The sequence below is a fragment of the Penicillium antarcticum genome, assembly GCF_028974205.1.
Source record: "Penicillium antarcticum strain IBT 31339 chromosome Unknown utg000006l_segment0_segment0, whole genome shotgun sequence".
Taxonomy (NCBI): domain Eukaryota; kingdom Fungi; phylum Ascomycota; class Eurotiomycetes; order Eurotiales; family Aspergillaceae; genus Penicillium; species Penicillium antarcticum.
In genome coordinates, this window is record NW_026695304.1 from 3,029,918 (window position 1) to 3,047,531 (window position 17,614).

Consider the following 17,614-nt stretch of genomic DNA (forward strand, 5'->3'; position numbering starts at 1 on the left):
AAGATCTTCTCTCTACGTAACTGTTGTCTCAAAGAGGTGAAGATGGACGGCAGACAGTTCATGCAAAGCTTCAGAATACTATCAATAAGGCGACAGTGACGTAGAAGTTATGACAGAAGGCTTGGAGGCTTGCAGGTTGAGGTATGAAGAAGTGAGGTTCACTCAAGAGGAACTGGTTTGAGCCATTCCGTCATATCGACACTTCCTTGATTCGGAGCTCAAAGGTACAGATTTTTTATTATCTTAGCCAATCATTATCCCACGTTGAATTAAGGATCGTCCAACGTGCGAGGAACCACATTTAAGCTGTTTCAGGTCCCCCCAGGGTTCAATCCTGCTCTGACAGCTGAATATCTTTTTTGCTTGCTTGATGTCATTGACGTCATTTGATAATCACCTGATTTGCCTATATGGGCGGGGTCGCAGCACCTGACCCTGGCCACATACCACCAATCACATGATTATGCACATGTCACCTGACTTATCAGGTGACCATGCCCGTGGTTGGTTCTTTCCGCCAATCAGACGTGCATTGACCTTTTATACTTCAGTATCTTGTCTTGACCAAGTCCCACCCCGATGGCCTGAGCTCACTGTTCCTGGAGAATCGCCTCCAAGCAGTGAGTCTGCATATTCATGAGCGCCTCACAGGACCAAGATGTAACTGGGACGGCAAAGGTCGTCTTGTCAACCGCTTCACGCGGCAGACGTAGACCGGGCCGTCAGTTCAAAAAGCCTACGTCGAGTCGAACCTCCCGGTCAAGATCTGGTCCATACGACAGACCCTCCAATTCTCCCGCAACTCCGCGCTCGCAAGCTCGAACTATGTCTATGCTGGAGGCTCTCCCATATGAGGTGATTGAACAGATCTTTCTGTACTCACTCGAATTGAACTTCCCGCGCGCATCGCCATTTCTTTCCCAGGCTCTATCCCGTGAGAATGTATACCGAATTCTCATCCTCCTCGCCTTCTGGCGCGATCTACGGACCTACCCCGGGAGTAAGACCATCAACCGCATGATGGCTCCGTTCGACTATACCCCGCTTGAGGAAGATGAGCGCAAGACCCTACAAGAAGCAGTGCTTAAGTGCAAATGGTGTACGATAGATCGCGTGCTTCAGAGGATCCCGGATATGCAGATCCTGACCATTCACCGCTCCTGGATTAATGCTGGCATTGTGGTAGACGAGCACCAAAACGAAGATTTCAAGAGATTCATGGATCGCAAGCTGGAGTTCCAGAGCGTTTTCCATGGCATGGGTGAACCGCAGAATAAAGCCGTCGGGCCCGCCAAAGAGCGCATCCGGCAGATTTACTCACGGCTCACTCCGCAATGCCACAGAGGTCCCTACAATTTTGACCTCATCGTTCACCCCATGGTGGACATTGAAATCAAAAATCGTGAACTCAAAATGGCCATGCTTGTACCAGCTCTGGATCTCTGCAGCTTTCCATCCCATCTCCTCCGAGGCGGCAGCAACGGCTTTTCCCGAGAAGACGTCCGATTTCTGGAGATGCTGCGCATGACTTCCAGAAACTGGACTGACGAGAAGCCCAAGAACAGGCCAATTACAGAAACAACTGTCGACCGCAAGGCTCTGCATGAAGGACTTGATAATGCAATCCGTCATTACAACTACCATGCGCTTATCACGCTTCTCAAGATTGACGAGTTTGTCTTCCGCTACAAACTGGACGCTCCCCCGGCCCGGTATACAATCCCTTCTCATGTATTTGTCACTGCTGCCAAGCTCCCTCCTCGAGAAGGAACTACCCCTACCTGGCGCTTCTTCGAGGCTCTCATTCGCGCTAGCGCGGAATCTATTCCCCGCAATTCCCCCGAGATCACACAGTGGGTTGTCGATACGAAAGCCCGGGGCCATGACGGCCAGAATGGGTTTGATACCAGTGCCAAATTTGCTCAATGGGTATCGGGTTTCCAGATTCAACTGCCCAAGCATTTGAGAGAGCTTCATGGTCCATCAATACAACTGTTCAATGGTGGCAAATTGAACTGGCTTTTGGTCGAGGGTGGTGAGTTGCTCGTTGCGCTTGGTATCGACCTTGCAGACACCAGTGAGAATTCGTACATGCAAGATTGGTTGACTGCAACCAATATCAGCTTGGATAATTATTGGGTAATGGAATCCCCTACTTCGAAATGAATAGATCATCTGCATAGCAATGTACATAGATGGCGTTTATTGTGATTTATTGCGTGGCCATCTCAGAACTAAACAAATTACGAATTTACATTTATATATGTTAATAGATGATGTATAAAATACAAGAAACGATGTCACGAAAGAGTCAGTGATAGTCTACATATTCCCCAACAACCGCAAAATACCAGCAACACGTCCCCCAATAGTCAACTGATACCCAGTCTCAACAACACCCTTACACATCTCCCAAGCAGCACGACCATCCTTAGCCCCAGCCTCACCCTCGCGCTTCTGAATCGGATAATCAACCCGAGGGGGAATGGCAGTCCCCATAATCTTCGGGAACCGATCAACACAAACAGCCTTGGTATTGCACAATCCGCGCAGACCCTCCTCGCCCGCAAATCGGCCATAGCCTGACCCGCGTACTCCGCCGAATGGAAGCTGCACGGCATAGTAGCTGCCGAAATCGTTAACTGCGACCATTCCGGCGGAGATGTTGCGCACGCAGGATTGGATATCGGCGGCGTTGTGGCCGAAGACGCTTGCGCCTAGGGCATAGGGGGTTGAGTTTGAAATGGCGATTGCGTCTTGGACGGATGTTGCGCGCATCACTAGGAAGACTGGGGCGAAGAGTTCTTCTTGGGCGATGCGCATGTCTCTTGTGACGTCTACTAGGAGGGTTGGGGTGAAGTAGTGGCCGTAGGTGTGGGTTGGGTGGGCATGTTGGGTGCCGCCGGCGAGGAGGCGGGCTCCTTGCTTGACGGCTTCGGCGATAAGGGTTTCTAAGTTGGCGAAGGAAGCTGGGGAGATCATTGCACCCATATCTGGCGTCATGGAGTCGAGGAGGATGGAGCCCATGCGGAGAGATTGGATGCGTGGAGTGACGATTTCGATGAGACGGTCGTAGGTGCCAGGGAGAGCGATGATGCGCTCTACACCGATGCAGTTCTGGCCAGCGGATTGGAAGACGCCGCGCATGAGAATGGATGCGATTGAGGAGAGATTCTTGACGGTACGGGAGTCGTCGAGGATCACGGCTGGGTCTTTGCCGCCCAGTTCGACGCAGACGGGGATGAGGGCCTTGGCTGCTGATGCGCAGACCTTGTGGGCAACGGGACGGGATCCGATGAAGGTCAAATGTGCGATATCAGGATGCGAGGTGAATGCGTCTGCAACGGTGGGAAGACATACGAGCATGTGGACCAGATCGCGTGAGTAGCCACAGCTGGAGAGGGCACCGCGCACCATATCGAGGAAGTAGGCTGAACACCAGGCTGTCTGCTCGGATGGCTTGACGACAACCGCATTACCGGTGAACAAGGCGCTGATAACAGGTCCGATGAAGTTGTGGAGAGGGTAGTTCCAAGACACGCAGGCACCCACGACGCCGAGTGGTTCGTACGTGACCATATTCTTCTTGTACATCATTAGGAAGTTGGTGGGTCGGCGCTCTGCAAGCAGCGCCTTCTCGCCATGATCAATCGTCCACTTGAGCTTCTCTGCGGTGACGAGGATCTCACCGAATGAAGCATCCACTTTTGTTTTACCCGAGTCGAGGCAGCATGCGGTGACGAGGTCGTCTTGGTGGTCGAGAACATATCTGCGAGACGTTAGCATCCCGGGGAGCTATACCCGAGCTATACCCAAGAATGTAATAGGACAACATACTTCAACAATGTCCGGAGAACCTTTCTGCGATCCGCAAAAGTAGTCTTCGCCCATTCCCGCTGCGCAGCTGTGGCAGCCCGAATAGCCTCGTTGACATCGTCGACCGTAGCGGGCTTAATTCCGTTGCCGAGCACTCTTCCATCGGCAGGACAGTAGCTCATAATCAATTGATCGTTCCATTTCTGTCAGAGACCAGTGGTTAGCCCAAGAACGTGAAACAAGCGCGGAAAACATAAGCAACTGTACTCACTCCCCGAGCCTGATCCTCCAGGACCTTCTTCTGCTGCCCCTGGGCCTCATCCCAGGACTTACCAGTGCCACTCTTGCGCACTTCTGGCGGTACAGGGACGTTGAACGCGACAGCTGCTTCTTTGCAACTTTGGATGTAGAGGTACCCCACGTACACGGCGACGAAGGAGGCCAACGCGACTCCGATCATTGGGGCATATTCTGCGGATCCGGGAGGCGCATAGGCCTCTAGGAGGGATAGCACAGATTGTGGAATGTGCTTTGCCAAACAATCCATCCTGCACTGACTGGAACAGAAGTAATTGCAATTATTGAGTTGTAGGGGGGACATTTCGGTGGAGATAACATGACTCGGGCCGACTACGCCGACATGCCGGACCACTTCTATACTTGGATGCTTTGATCAATCTATCAACATACGCAATCCAATTTAATTTTATTCTACACGGCTTTAATATTGGTACTGGTTGTTTGTTTGTTTAGGTCTGGAAAGTAATAAGTCTGTGCATTTACATGACGGCATAGGAAACCTGGCAACTAGGGCAAAACTACCAGAAGATAGACCACAGGATGCACACATGATATAGAGGTCTCACATTTCCAACTTAAGCAACTATATCCCCTCTCGATTAGTGAGCTACCACTTGTCTGACATATCCCATTGTCATACTTTGAAGAACAGGTGTCTCGACTGTTGAACATCGAGCAACAGGCAATATAATTACTCCTCGCGTTGAGTGTGCAAGAGGTACCACCGAAAGTGCCACCAAATCCACTACAACACTCTTGGCTGTACGTTGTAGTGCCGGGCAATGGCATTGTGCTATGGGATCTATATCATGGAACTATCCGCTTTTCATGCATACCCTTGGCACGGTGCTTTCGAGTTTCTAAAACTGATAATAGATTGAAGTAGCATGAAATAAATAGAGCAACCTTAATAATACATAAGATATTTGAGCCATTGTTTCTTGTCATATACCGTAACCATAAATCACAGTCATAGTTCTGCTGAGACCCCATTCCTCAATCATCACTCAAACCAGAAAGTTCACTGTCAATATCACTTAGACTCTCACTCTCCTCATCCTCAGATTCCTGCTTCTTCCGCTTCCCAGTCGTCTGTCTATTGCCCTTGCCATTGACCTTCGCCTTACCATTCGTCTTCCCCTTAACAGCAACACCAACAGCCCCCTTCCGTTTCCCGGTCCTTGCAACAAGATGATCAATAACACACCCATCCTCCCAACCAGCACTAGAAGAACCAGTAATAGCCCGACACCGCGAACAATTCTTCCCATGCCGAATGAGAAGCTGATGAAGCGAGTACTTGAGATGATCAGGGATCCGAACTTCAAGGTGACTAAACGCCGTGACTTCATTCGCGCGCGGAGGGACCCAGCCGAGCCATTTGGTAAGTCTGAAGATGTGCGTGTCGACCGCGAAGCAGGGTCTCTGTAGACAGAAGAGGATGACGCAGGCTGCTGTTTTGGGTCCGATGCCTGGGTATCTGACTAGTTCTGTCATTGCTTGCTCCGAGGTCAATGTGTGCATGTGGTTGAGAGAGAGGACGTTTTGGTCCGCGCAGGCTTTTTCGTAGGATTTTTCATTTTCGGTTTCGTTTTCTGGTTTGGGTTTGTTTAGGAGGTCGTTTCGGCGTGTTTGGTTGTCTTCGTGGACTATGTCCAGGATTCCCTTTAGGTTTTTGCTTTTTATATCGGCTAGTCCGCCGCTTTTGATTGCTTCAAAGACGTCTTTCACTGTGGCTTGTCGTACGGCCTCCCAGTTCACGCTTCCTTTGCCGATTCCTTCTGTGAGGATGCCGAAGCGCTGTACGAGTCCATTGAAGGCTCTAGCTGAGTTGGCGCCTGTTGTTGCGCCGCTTAGCAGAGTGCGGATGAGTGCGTCTAGGACTGAAGGGACTTCGCCGCAGCCTGTTACTGTTAAGGAGGGTTCTGGGATAGTGGTTGGAGCCTTGATTTCGCCGTGGATGGTGGATAGTAGGCGATTGACTTCTTCACATTCTTCTGCACTTGGTTGATTCCATTCGGAAAAGGGAGAGGTTCCAGGTGTCAGACCATAAGTATTCTTCTTGGGTTTCCGGGTAGGAGTGGTCTGAGGTTTGCTATCTTCGATTTTGGTCGTCGCCCTGTCCACAGTGTCTTGGAGCTCAACAGCAAACTTTTCGACATTTTCTTGCTTGATAGGGTTATTTTCCTTGTCAGAGCCAGCAATTGAGATTTCTTTGGTAGCTGTTGGAACTGGCAGAGATCCAAGATTATGAGGTAGTTCGTCTGAACCCAGTGGCTTCGGAATTGTCACCGCCCGCGTCTTCTTCAGGGACGACTTGGGACCAGCATGTGTGACAGTGGCAGTCCTGACGCTAACAGGTTTGCTGGCTTTGGCTCCCTTTGATTGGGGCTCCTTAGTGCTTGGTCCTTGGGCCGGGCTGATATCCCCGGCCAAAGCAGTGTGCGCTGCAGAGCGAGTGACACGTCGCTCCATTGGTTTAAATTGAAATTCAATAAAACTGTGAAGTGTGTCAATTACATGCGCGGAGGTAAAAAGAGGGAGAATGTCAGAAACCGGTTGGATGATGCAGGCTGGAACCTCGGACAGATTGACACCTGAGGCCGCAATTGCTGCCTTACATATCATCAACTTGGACTTGATTAGTTACCTTACGGGATAAGAGAAGATATTTACGAATTTTATGGGAAACCATGATACATCAACATTGCTTCATCTAGATTCATATAGTAGATGACCTCGAGACGAGACACCGGGTATTGGTATTTTCAATGCTTTTGCATAGCAGCAGATCAGCCACCCAACAGCATGACAATGCTCCTTCAAACAAACTCCCAGACTCCAGATGCAAACTGCCAAATAGCCAGCGTAAACGTTAAAAGATAGTAGATAAAAGAAAGAGTAAGTCATCATCATGCGTCGTGGTGGTCCGCCATGTTGTGGATGCTGATATCCATCCGGTCAGAGACCTTGGGGTTGTGCTCCTCATGGCTTGTCTTGGCCTCGGGGTGAGTCAGAGAGTCGGTGTTGTCGGAGGCGGGGATGATCTTGCCGTTGGTGTCCATGGTCACGCCGTTGGCGGCGATCTGAAAGTCGGTCAAGTTGGCGAAGCCGTGGGAGACGGCCTCCTTGGCCTTGTCCAGGGCCTTGGACTTGCGACCTTCACCGCGGACGGACTCGAGGTGCTCGAAGTAGCCGTTGGACACGGGGGTCACGTAGCTACCGCAGAACACACCGACCTCGAAGTCTTGGGGCTCGGCCTGTCCGTTCTCACGGGCAACCTCGGCACAAGCATCCTTCAGATCGTCCAGGGTCTGGAAGATGACGCTCTCGGCACCAATGTGCTTGGCGATAGCCTGGGAGTCCCGGTTGTGGGCGACAAGCTCCTGGGGAGAAGCAAGATCGATACCGTAGATGTGAGCATGGGTGATCTCGGGAGCGCAGGAAGCAAGGTAAACCTTCTTAGCGCCGGCTTCCCGGGCCATGCTGACAATCTCACGACTGGTGGTACCACGAACGATACTGTCATCAACGAGTAGCACGTTGCGGTCCTTGAACTCAGCCTTCATAGCGTTGAGCTTGCGACGGACACCCTTCTGGCGGGTCTTTTGCTCAGGCATAATGAAAGTACGGAAGACGTAACGGTTCTTGACGAAACCGTGGCAGTAAGGCTTGTTCAGGTACTGTGCCACGTTGGTGGCGGATGTGGTGGCCGTTTCAGGAATGGGGATGACCACGTCAATATCCTTGACGATCTCGGGACCCAGGACATCGAGGATTCGTGCACCGAGACGGTCACCCATGCGTTGCCGGCTACGGTACACACTGATGCCATCCATGACAGAGTCAGGGCGAGCAAAGTAGACATACTCGAAGATATCAGGGGCGTAGGCCTTCTTGGGGGCGACCTGGCGGAAGACCGGCTCACCACCCTTGGCGATGATGACGGCCTCACCGGGCTGAATATCACGCTGGTTGGTGAAGCCCAGCTGGTCCAGGGCTACTGACTCGGAAGCCATCATGTAGTCCATGCCAGGTCCATCCAAGGACAGGCGAGAGCCGAGCACCAAGGGGCGGATACCGTAGGAGTCACGGAAACCAAGGATACCGAATCCTAGATAGTCAGCACCATATCAAAGATGTTGAAAGAAGGAGACTTACCGGCAAGCATAGCAGTACAAGCCCAGCCACCCTCGCAGCGCTTGTACATGCGGGTCAAACTGGCGAAGAGGTCCTCGTGGTTGACACGGGCCTTCTTGGTCTCGCTCAGCTCATCGGCAAAGACGTTGAGCATCAGCTCGCTGTCACTGTCGGTGTTGATGTGACGGTGGGCCTCCAAGTCCAAGTGCTTCTTGAGCTCAGGCGCGTTGATGAGATTACCATTGTGGGCAAAGCAGATACCGTAGGGGCTGTTCACGTAAAACGGCTGGGCCTCGGCGTTGGCACTGGAACCAGCAGTCGGGTAGCGCAGGTGACCAATACCCATTGAACCAGGCAGGTTGGTCACCTTGGCACCATCCTGGAAGACCTTGGCGGCCATGCCGTTGGCCTTCAACTGGTAAATCCGACCCCCGGACGCACAGGTTGCGATACCGGCTGCATCCTGACCACGATCTGTCCCACGCGTTTAGTTTCGCGGTCGCACGTGGGGATTATAAACCGAACTCACGTTGGAGGAGGTAGAGGGCTTCGTGGAGATCCACGGCAGCCGCGGATGAGGGGTTGGCCTGGATCAGAGCAATGATGCCACACATCCTGACGGTTTTTCTGTTTGAGTAGATGAATTAGCATGAATCCCACCCATAGCATGCACAAATGACAGAAGAATGTCTCAAATCAGTATGGATGTTTCTCCGCAATGATTGCTTAGGAAGTCTAACATCTATAAAAAAACCAAATTCATCATAGAGAGGGGGTGAACACAACAGAAAGAACAAAACAAAGCAACTTACAGAAATCAGGGGGATAGAGGGATAGACAATCACCACCCAAGAGAGAAGAGGAGGGAAGTCGCTCCATAGTGAAATTTTGTTCTGTGGTTTGGTTCGGTGGAGCTCGAGTTTTTTTTCTCGTTGGCCGGTTAGTCAGGGATGAGTCAGCTGTGCCCTAGTGGCCGAAAGGGGAAATCAACATCTACATTTACAGTACAGTATAAATTCATTGAATACCTTTGTTACATCTTGTCTTTTATGCTTCACATTCCCATTGAGACTAGTTCGCTTTGTTGAATGAGTAGATATACCCAGCCCTTCCAGCTCGTTGCCATAACTTAGTAGATCGCGCAGCACATAGTATAGCAGTCTCAGTTCTGAGTTCTGAATAGCATCGATTTCGAGACACCCAAGTTCCTCAGATAAATTTACCCTGCACTTTGCACTTTCTTTCTTCAGACAAAAATTGCCAATTTTGTACATCTTGCTTTGTCTCTTGGAGGCGAAGTCATCTCAACCTCGATACCCCGCGATATCAGACTCAGCTCACTGGGGTTTCGCTTTCCCTCCTTCTCTTTCGTCACTTCTTACCTCAAACTCCACCCCCAACCCTCCGCACCGCAGCCATGGCTGCAGTCGACCGAGCTCGCGTCTCGGTATCTCCCTTCGGATACCCCCAGGTCTCGCGCGGCCAGCAGTCAATCGCCGCCGCGATGGACTTGACCATGAGTGACGATGAGGACGAGGTGAATATTGAGCATTCCCTCTTTGCGCACATTTGTACGCCGGCAAAGTTCCCCAATGCTCAGGCGTTCATTGACCTGACCTCCGATTCTGAGGATAACGAGGACGTGCAGACCCTCACTTCGGTTATACAAAATGTCTCCGGTCCCTCTCGCGTAGCTGACATTGATAAAATGGAGCATGGCCAATTTGCGCAGTCTTCTCGGTCTATCCTGCGGGTCATGAAGCGTCAGGCATCCGGACAACCTGCCCCGACCCGTCACTTCCTGGAGGCCACCATTGGTGGTATCCTCTACCGTGCTGGCATGTCCCTGGAGCTCAAGGACGGCTCCTTTCTTAGGATTGAGCAAGTTGACCCTATGCCCTTCGACGTGCGTTTCACCGGCCGTCATCTGTTTCGTGCCACGCACCCTCACGTTAAGATGTATCTTCCTAAGCAGGAAAACGAATTGATCTGGGTCACGCAGAAGATGGACTCGGTGGGCTCCAAGCATGTCAAGAAAATTTGCGACATTCGCTTCACCAACCATCGCACCGACTTCGATGAGCCCACTGCCGAACTCACTTGCCGTCTCAAACTTACCATTCGCCAGCAGGGTGTTGTCATCATCCCTGACCAACATCCTTTAACGACCGACCAGACTGCCATTGAATATCTCAACTTCCGAGAGAGTGACGCCGGGTTTGGAAAGACATCCATTCAGCTTCGTGATGAATGGCGAGGACAAGGCCGGACGACGTTTTTCGGAGAGGGCCAGGCTTCAGCCGATGAAATGCATAACGACAGGGATGTTATCGACCTTACGGGCACTGTAACTGGAAAGGCGCAAGCATACACCTTTGGTGATGCGTACTGTGGTGGCGGTGGTATGTCCTGCGGCGCCAGACAAGCAGGACTGGACATCAGGTGGGCCGTTGACAATTCGGACCATGCCGTCGATACCTACCAGCGCAACTTTGACGGCGTTGAGATTGAGCATGCCGACTTCTTCAGTTTCCTTACCAACGATCCTAACTGGACGCGTGTGGACATCTGCCATTGTTCACCTCCCTGCCAGACATTCTCCCCCGCCCACACTGTGCAGTGCGCCAAGGATGATGCTAATTCAGCATGCATCTTCTCCGCTGGATCCTTGTGCCGAAGCGCGAAGCCTCGAGTTCTGACTATGGAGGAGACTGCCGGACTGCCTGAACGATGGGCTGAAATCTTTCACCGGGTCCTTCTTGACCTGGTGGAGATCGGGTATTCTCTCCGCTGGTCGGTATTGCGCTGCGACGACTATGGTGTCCCTCAGGAGCGAAAGAGGCTGGTGGTCATTGCTGCGGGGTAAGTGAAAGAAAAAAGAAGAAAGAGACGAAGTTATTCAGGGCAACGCTAACCAGGTGACCACAGTCCCGGAGAGACCCTGCCTCACTTCCCTCAACCAACTCACGGATTGATTTCCGCCCCTGGCCTTCTCCCTCGCACCACCATCTGGTCGGCTATTGCAGACATCCCAGATGATACCCGGAACCACGATGTCGAGAAAGCCCTTCATCGCTGGCGTCTCGCGCACCGCGCCCCGTTTGACGGACACCGTCCTGCCAAGACCATTACTTGCGGAGGTGGAGAGTACAACTATCACCCCACGGGGCTGAGACCCTTTACTGATCGCGAGATGGCTTGTCTTCAGACATTCCCCATGGAGTTTGAGTTTTCCGACAGCAATGTGCGAAAGCAGATTGGCAATGCGGTGCCCCCTTTTCTCGCAAAGGCCGTTTACACAGAGGTTGCCCAGAGCTTGCGAGAGTCGGACGCAAAGGAGGCCAGTGGAGTCTGGCATTGATCGCCGATCGCCATGTGAGGTCAATTGGTCCGAGGAATCACACTGTTCTTGTTTGTTTCGCGGTTTTGCTCCCTTCTTTTGATACCTCCGAATTTCGGTTTCGCATTGACCTGATTCTCCTGATTTCGGAGATGTACTCTGTACCACAGCAAATACCAGAACTCAATATGCAGAAATAATTAGCCAAAGTAACTTGTAGTGTAGCGTAAGTAGATCAGTGTCGGACCGACAGTAACCGACCCTCGGCATGAAGTCAGCTTGACATCCCTTTCCTTTCCCCAATTCCCCAACATTCTCCATTTCTCTCCCTCTCTCTACCTTCACCTTCACCGTTCCCTCTCAGTCTCCTTTTATTCTTCCTCACTCTATTCCAGGTCAATTGCGACCATTGCCCTGTCTTCCATTATGTTGCCAGTGAGGCGCTTGACCCACACGGCTCCCCGCACTTTGGCCCGCATCTCCAGATTGCCCACATTCGCTTCTTCTCGCATTTCAGTCCCTACACTTACTCACACTCCTCGCTTTTCGACCATGGCCGCACGTCAGTCTGCCGCTCCTGCGGTCCCTAGCGACAAGGCGTATGACCCTGAGATCCAGGACATGGCCTCGTACATCCACGACTACAAGGTGGACTCCGACTTGGCGGTAAGTGGAGCGGGTGACCGGAACCCTGAATTAAGCTGATTGATGTTTTCTACAGTTCGATACTGCCCGTTTGGTCTTCTTGGACACTCTCGGCTGTGGACTGGAGGCTTTGAAGTTCAAGGAGTGCGCCAAGCTGCTTGGTCCGGTTGTTGACGGTACTGTTGTCCCCAATGGTACCCGTGTCCCTGGTACTCCTTACCAGTTGGATCCCGTCAACGGTGCTTTCAACATCGGTGCGATGATCCGCTGGCTCGATTACAATGACTGCTGGCTCGCTGCTGAGTGGGGTCATCCCTCGGACAACCTGGGCGGTATTCTCGCTGTGGCTGACTGGATTTCCCGCACCAACCGCGCCGGTGGAAACCTTGGTAACGGCAAGATCCTGAAGATCCGTGATGTTCTTGAGGCTATGATCAAGGCCCACGAGATTCAGGGTGTCCTTGCTCTGGAGAACTCTTACAACAAGGTCGGCCTTGACCACGTTGTTCTCGTCAAGGTTGCGACCGCCGCTGTTGTCTCCAAGATGATGGGTCTCACTGAGAAGCAGACCGCCGATGCTATTACCCAGGCTTGGGTGGACGGCCAGAGTCTCCGTACCTACCGCCACTCCCCCAACACCATGTCCCGCAAGTCCTGGGCTGCCGGTGATGCCTGCCAGCGCGCTGTCAACCTGGTCTTGAAGGTCCAGAAGGGTGAGGGAGGTCTCCGCACCGTTCTCTCTGCCCCAACCTGGGGCTTCTACGATGTCCTGTTCAAGGGCAAGAAGTTCCAGTTCCAGCGCCCCTACGGCAGCTACGTCATGGAGAACGTTCTGTTCAAGGTCTCCTACCCTGGTAAGTGCACTTCACCCGATATGATTGACTATACTAACCCTGTACAGCTGAATTCCACTCGCAGACTGCCATTGAGGCCGCCGAAAAGGTCAACGCCAAGCTCGCCTCCATGGGCAAGAGCGCCAAGGATATCAAGGAGATCACCAACCGCACACACGAGGCCTGCATTCGCATCATCGACAAGCAGTTCAAGGAGATGGACAACTTTGCCGATCGCGACCACTGCGTGCAGTACATGGTGGCCACCATGCTCGTCTTCGGCCGTCTGACCGCCAGCGACTACGCTGACGGCTCCGAGGCCGCCACCTCTCCCCTGCTGGAGGACCTTCGCAAGCGCATCCGCTGTGTCGAGGATACTCAGTACACCACTGACTACCACGACCCCACCAAGCGTACCATCCCCAACGCACTGACCGTCACTCTTAATGACGGCACTGTTCTCGAGGAGATCGCCGTTGAGGCTCCTCTCGGCCACCGTCTCCGTCGCGAGGAGGCTAAGCCCGAGATTCTGGCCAAGTACAAGCGCCATCTCGAGGCACACTTCGACCAGGCTCGCGTCGATGAGCTGCTGAAGGTGGGCTGGGACCGCCCTCAGCTGGAGAACTACGATGTCGACCAATATGTCGACCTCTACGTCAAGGACAAGATGGTTGCCAACGCGTAAACCGCAATGATCAATGAGGAAAGAGACTAAGATTACACCGTGAACGTATATACCGCAAAATTGTATAGATACATTTCTTCCATAACCCGTGGATCACCCCGATGCTCCAGCAGTACAAGTAACCCCCAAATCAGACGGCGTATTCGCGCAAAGCACCTTGCCACTCCCAGACTTTGGCTTGACTGTATAAGAACCAATCTTCACATCACAAGTGCCCCCAGATCCACAATTCAAATTGCTAGTCACCGCTCCATACTTCCCACTCGTCACCCCGCTAACATCCTCAATCACAATACCAGACAAATTGGCATTCCCGGGATTCTCTTCACAGTACTCACTATTCTCCCCATAACAACTTTGAATCTGAACCGCATAGTCGCACCCATCAACAACAACACCGCTCCACGTTACATTGCTCGCTGTTGATAACCCATGAGATCCGCCAGACGGGTATGTCTTTATACCAAGGGCCTTGGTTGAATTGATCATCGTCGCGCCGGATACATAGATATTCTTCACTGTATCGGACGACCCTTTGCCCAGAGATCCAACAGATAACCCATGACTGCCCGTGCAGGTTATATCGGTGACAGTGACACCATCACAGCCAGGCTTGAAGGCGACACAGTCATCGTCATTGTCGACATCGACGTTGCTGATGGTGACATCTGTGCTGGCGCCGATGTCGAAACCGTCGGTGTTTTTGGGCTCGTTGTCGCTCTTGGATGTTGCATCCATTTTTAGATGCGAGAAGGTTACCCTCTTTGTGTTGCCTTTTACTGAGTTGAAGACGTTGGGTGGGTTTTTCTGGCGCAGGCTTGAGATCTCGATGTTTGATCCGCCTGTTATGTAGAGGAGAGTTGGGCGCGCGTAGCTGCTGTCACTTGCGAAGAGGTCCCATCTATGCGTTGTGTTAGTATTGGTTGGATGTATTGGGAGGAAGAACAAGGTGACTTACGCGTTCTGTCCATTTCCATCGATTACTCCAGCGCCAGTCAACGAGCGGATCTTGAGCCCATTGATATTCTTGATGTTTATCATGGCCGTGCGTCCTTCCCAGTAACTCGTCGACGAAGAGAACTTCAACAGCCCCTCGACTTGAAAGTCACAGCCGGTACAGCCTGCAAAGTCCAGCACGCTGTTCAGGTAGTATGTACTTCCAGCGGGAATAACGATCGTGCCTCCCTTTCCGCATGATGCGATTGCGGACGTAATGGCTGGGACATCATCTACTGAAGATGATCCACCGGCTTTTGGTGTACAGGTTGAAGCGCGGGCATTGAGTGGTTTTGTCGGAGTCAATGCGAGGGTTTGTGTGAGCAGCGCGAGGGCTGTGAGGGTCTTGGAGAGGGATGGCATGGTTGTTGGCTATTTTCATTGTGTCAGGGGGGAAATTGGTAGCCAATTTATCTGTAGTTCTTTACTCTGCTGTATCGCTAAGCATAGATGGTTAATATCTGGCCAATCTATAGTAGCACCGGAGGTGAGGTTTCATAGTTCGACGGAGAAACAAGCGTGTTTCTGAAACGCGCCCCGCTATTCGAGGAATATTTTTGTTCCTTTGCTTTTTTGTCGTCATTCTTTAGGTGTACCTGCAGGAAGCGGGATTATTAGTTCATGGCTGCCAATTAATTCCGGGGAAATGGCGTTCGCACGGCTTTTTCATCTGATTTCCCCGGATCTAGCTGTACCTACTTCGGAGCTGCGAACCCCTTGTTTGAAACACGGTGAACAGCCACATGCTTGGCCACATGCTAGACATTCAAAATGACAGGGAGCAAATGGAGTAGCGGTGGGTATATCAGCCTAAATATCACAGCTCTGCATGCGCCTGTCATTCACGGGAAAATCGGAGTGGAGAAGCTATGTCTCAACTATAGCTCCGTCTGCTATGCGATGAGACATGGCTGGCCCTTGAAACAGGGGGTATGAACAGGACAAGGTCTGCTCCAATGATACCATGGATCTGCATATAATATCCATACAATCGCACATCAGGGGCGATCATATCCTCTCTGGCCACGTTTGCACATCATGCATCTTGCCAAACCTCTCCTCTCAGCCCTAGCCCTTGGTGCCGGCGTCATCGGCGCCCCGACAGAACTACAACGTCGCACCGCAAGGACAAGCGCGCCCTCTGGATGTTTGACTGTCGGTTCTAGTGGTACATACTCGAGTGTCGGAGCTGCCGTCTCTGTTCTCGGTTCTTCGACTGCTGCTGCGTGTATCTACATTGCTGCTGGCACATACACCGAGCAGGTTATCATCAAATATGGGGGTGCCCTGACCCTGTATGGGCAGACTGCTGATACGGGGTCTTACAAGAAGAACACCGTGACTATTACGCATTCTATCAATTCTGCCACTGCTGGAAGTTTGGATAAGAGTGCGACTGTTAACGTTGTCTCGGACGGATTGAAGATGTATAACATTAACATTGTGAATGGATATGGAGCGGGATCGCAGGCTGTGGCGTGAGTCTACCGGAATATCTGAGGTTAGATAGAGACTGACTATTCTAGAATGGTTGCGAATGCCGATAAGCTCGGCTTTTATGGCTGTCAATTCTCTGGCTATCAGGATACTTTGTACGCCAAGTCTGGAACTCAGTACTATTCCAACTGCCTGATTGAGGGTGAGTCCAGCACGATCACCTATCTCGATGGATACTAAGAGATTATAGGAAACGTCGACTTCATCTTCGGCGATGCCTCGGCCTGGTTTGGTGAATGTGACATTGTCGCCAACGGCCCTGGTGCCATTACTGCCATGTCACGCGAGGTAGCCAGTGACACTGCCTGGTATGCCATTGATCACTGCAATATCAAGGCTGCGCCGGGTGTTACCCTTGACGGTACGCAGTACCTCGGTCGTCCGTGGCGCATTCTGGCTCGTGTCATCTATCAGAACTCCAACATTGGCAGTTTGATCAATGCCAAGGGCTGGAATACTATGGCTGATGGGGCTACGCCGGCGTATTATGAGTTCAATAACTCTGGAGATGGAGCTGATACTTCGAGCCGACTGTATGAGACTTCTATCTCAGCGGCTGTGACCAAGAAGACTGTTTTGGGTAGTGATTATGGCTCTTGGATTGATTCTAGTTATTGATTGATTGGTGTTTGTGTACAATGATGTTTGATATCTTCCATAGGCCAATAGTTAATGTTGAATTGTCATTCCCGAAGATCATAGGCATAAGGTAACAACTCATCAATAGGTACAGACACCGTACCTCCGTCCTTCTCCTGTACAACCACCCTAATACTAGGATGAAGATCACGCAGCACCTGTCGACAGCGACCGCATGGACTCACGATGGCTCCTTCTTGACCATCCTCGCCCACTGCAACGATATGCGTGAGTTTCTGAGCCCCTGAACCGGCGGCAACCCCGAGAACGACGAGCTCAGCACATGGTCCACCGGTAAAGTGGAAGACATTGACACCGGTGAAGATTTGTCCATTTTCAGAGAGGCCTGCGCTGGCGACGCTGTGGTTGTCTGATTTGGGAATTGAATTGATTGTGTTTCTTGCGAGTTCGATGAGGGCGCATTCTTTTTGAGTAAGATCCATGTTGAAAATAGAGGAGAGGAGCTGATCAAATGAGGTTAGTGATTGTTGGAAGTAAACGGCCTCGTGATACAGTTGGGGGCTCTGTGCGCGGGATGCTCGTTTCCTTTTCCGGTGCCCGACTTACACTTCAACTCAACCTGAGATAGACCAAGTCAACAGCATATTCATCTCTAATAAGCTAATATGACAGCTCAGAGGCTTGGAGGTCACTCTGAAAACTTACCGTCCATCTACACATGAGTTTGAATGCGATTCTAAATCTCGGCACTAGAAACTATTT

The 17,614-nt window shown here is 51.6% G+C and overlaps 9 protein-coding genes across 9 annotated transcripts; 4 read left to right on the forward strand and 5 right to left on the reverse strand.

Moving 5' to 3' along the window:
* Positions 1–636: 636 nt before the first annotated feature.
* N7508_007227 (uncharacterized protein) lies at positions 637–2,166 on the forward strand (the record flags this gene model as incomplete). Its single annotated transcript, XM_058465291.1, has 1 exon — positions 637–2,166. The coding sequence occupies one exon, from the start codon at positions 637–639 to the stop codon at positions 2,164–2,166; it is 1,530 nt and encodes a 509-aa protein (XP_058319144.1).
* Positions 2,167–2,322: 156 nt separating this feature from the next.
* Positions 2,323–4,417, reverse strand: N7508_007228 (aldehyde dehydrogenase family protein; the record flags this gene model as incomplete). The annotated part of the gene is made up of 3 exons (XM_058465292.1): positions 2,323–3,769; positions 3,838–4,019; positions 4,088–4,417. 3 exons carry the CDS (start codon positions 4,415–4,417, stop codon positions 2,323–2,325), a joined length of 1,959 nt encoding a protein of 652 aa, XP_058319145.1.
* A 695-nt stretch (positions 4,418–5,112) lies between these two features.
* On the reverse strand, positions 5,113–6,591 carry N7508_007229 (endonuclease III domain-containing protein; the record flags this gene model as incomplete). The annotated part of the gene is made up of 1 exon (XM_058465293.1): positions 5,113–6,591. One exon carries the CDS (start codon positions 6,589–6,591, stop codon positions 5,113–5,115), a length of 1,479 nt encoding a protein of 492 aa, XP_058319146.1.
* Positions 6,592–7,028: 437 nt separating this feature from the next.
* Positions 7,029–8,870, reverse strand: N7508_007230 (amidophosphoribosyltransferase; the record flags this gene model as incomplete). The annotated part of the gene is made up of 3 exons (XM_058465294.1): positions 7,029–8,230; positions 8,278–8,730; positions 8,786–8,870. 3 exons carry the CDS (start codon positions 8,868–8,870, stop codon positions 7,029–7,031), a joined length of 1,740 nt encoding a protein of 579 aa, XP_058319147.1.
* Positions 8,871–9,673: 803 nt separating this feature from the next.
* N7508_007231 (DNA cytosine methyltransferase) lies at positions 9,674–11,617 on the forward strand (the record flags this gene model as incomplete). The annotated part of the gene is made up of 2 exons (XM_058465295.1): positions 9,674–11,118; positions 11,185–11,617. The coding sequence occupies 2 exons, from the start codon at positions 9,674–9,676 to the stop codon at positions 11,615–11,617; spliced, it is 1,878 nt and encodes a 625-aa protein (XP_058319148.1).
* A 405-nt stretch (positions 11,618–12,022) lies between these two features.
* Positions 12,023–13,759, forward strand: N7508_007232 (putative 2-methylcitrate dehydratase; the record flags this gene model as incomplete). The annotated part of the gene is made up of 3 exons (XM_058465296.1): positions 12,023–12,262; positions 12,318–13,095; positions 13,143–13,759. The coding sequence occupies 3 exons, from the start codon at positions 12,023–12,025 to the stop codon at positions 13,757–13,759; spliced, it is 1,635 nt and encodes a 544-aa protein (XP_058319149.1).
* Positions 13,760–13,852: 93 nt separating this feature from the next.
* Positions 13,853–15,118, reverse strand: N7508_007233 (putative extracellular exo-polygalacturonase; the record flags this gene model as incomplete). The annotated part of the gene is made up of 2 exons (XM_058465297.1): positions 13,853–14,660; positions 14,718–15,118. The coding sequence occupies 2 exons, from the start codon at positions 15,116–15,118 to the stop codon at positions 13,853–13,855; spliced, it is 1,209 nt and encodes a 402-aa protein (XP_058319150.1).
* A 675-nt stretch (positions 15,119–15,793) lies between these two features.
* Positions 15,794–16,870, forward strand: pmeA (putative pectin methylesterase; the record flags this gene model as incomplete). The annotated part of the gene is made up of 3 exons (XM_058465298.1): positions 15,794–16,233; positions 16,282–16,394; positions 16,443–16,870. 3 exons carry the CDS (start codon positions 15,794–15,796, stop codon positions 16,868–16,870), a joined length of 981 nt encoding a protein of 326 aa, XP_058319151.1.
* Positions 16,871–16,935: 65 nt separating this feature from the next.
* On the reverse strand, positions 16,936–17,334 carry N7508_007235 (cytidine deaminase family protein; the record flags this gene model as incomplete). Its single annotated transcript, XM_058465299.1, has 1 exon — positions 16,936–17,334. One exon carries the CDS (start codon positions 17,332–17,334, stop codon positions 16,936–16,938), a length of 399 nt encoding a protein of 132 aa, XP_058319152.1.
* Between the last annotated feature and the right edge of the window lie 280 nt (positions 17,335–17,614).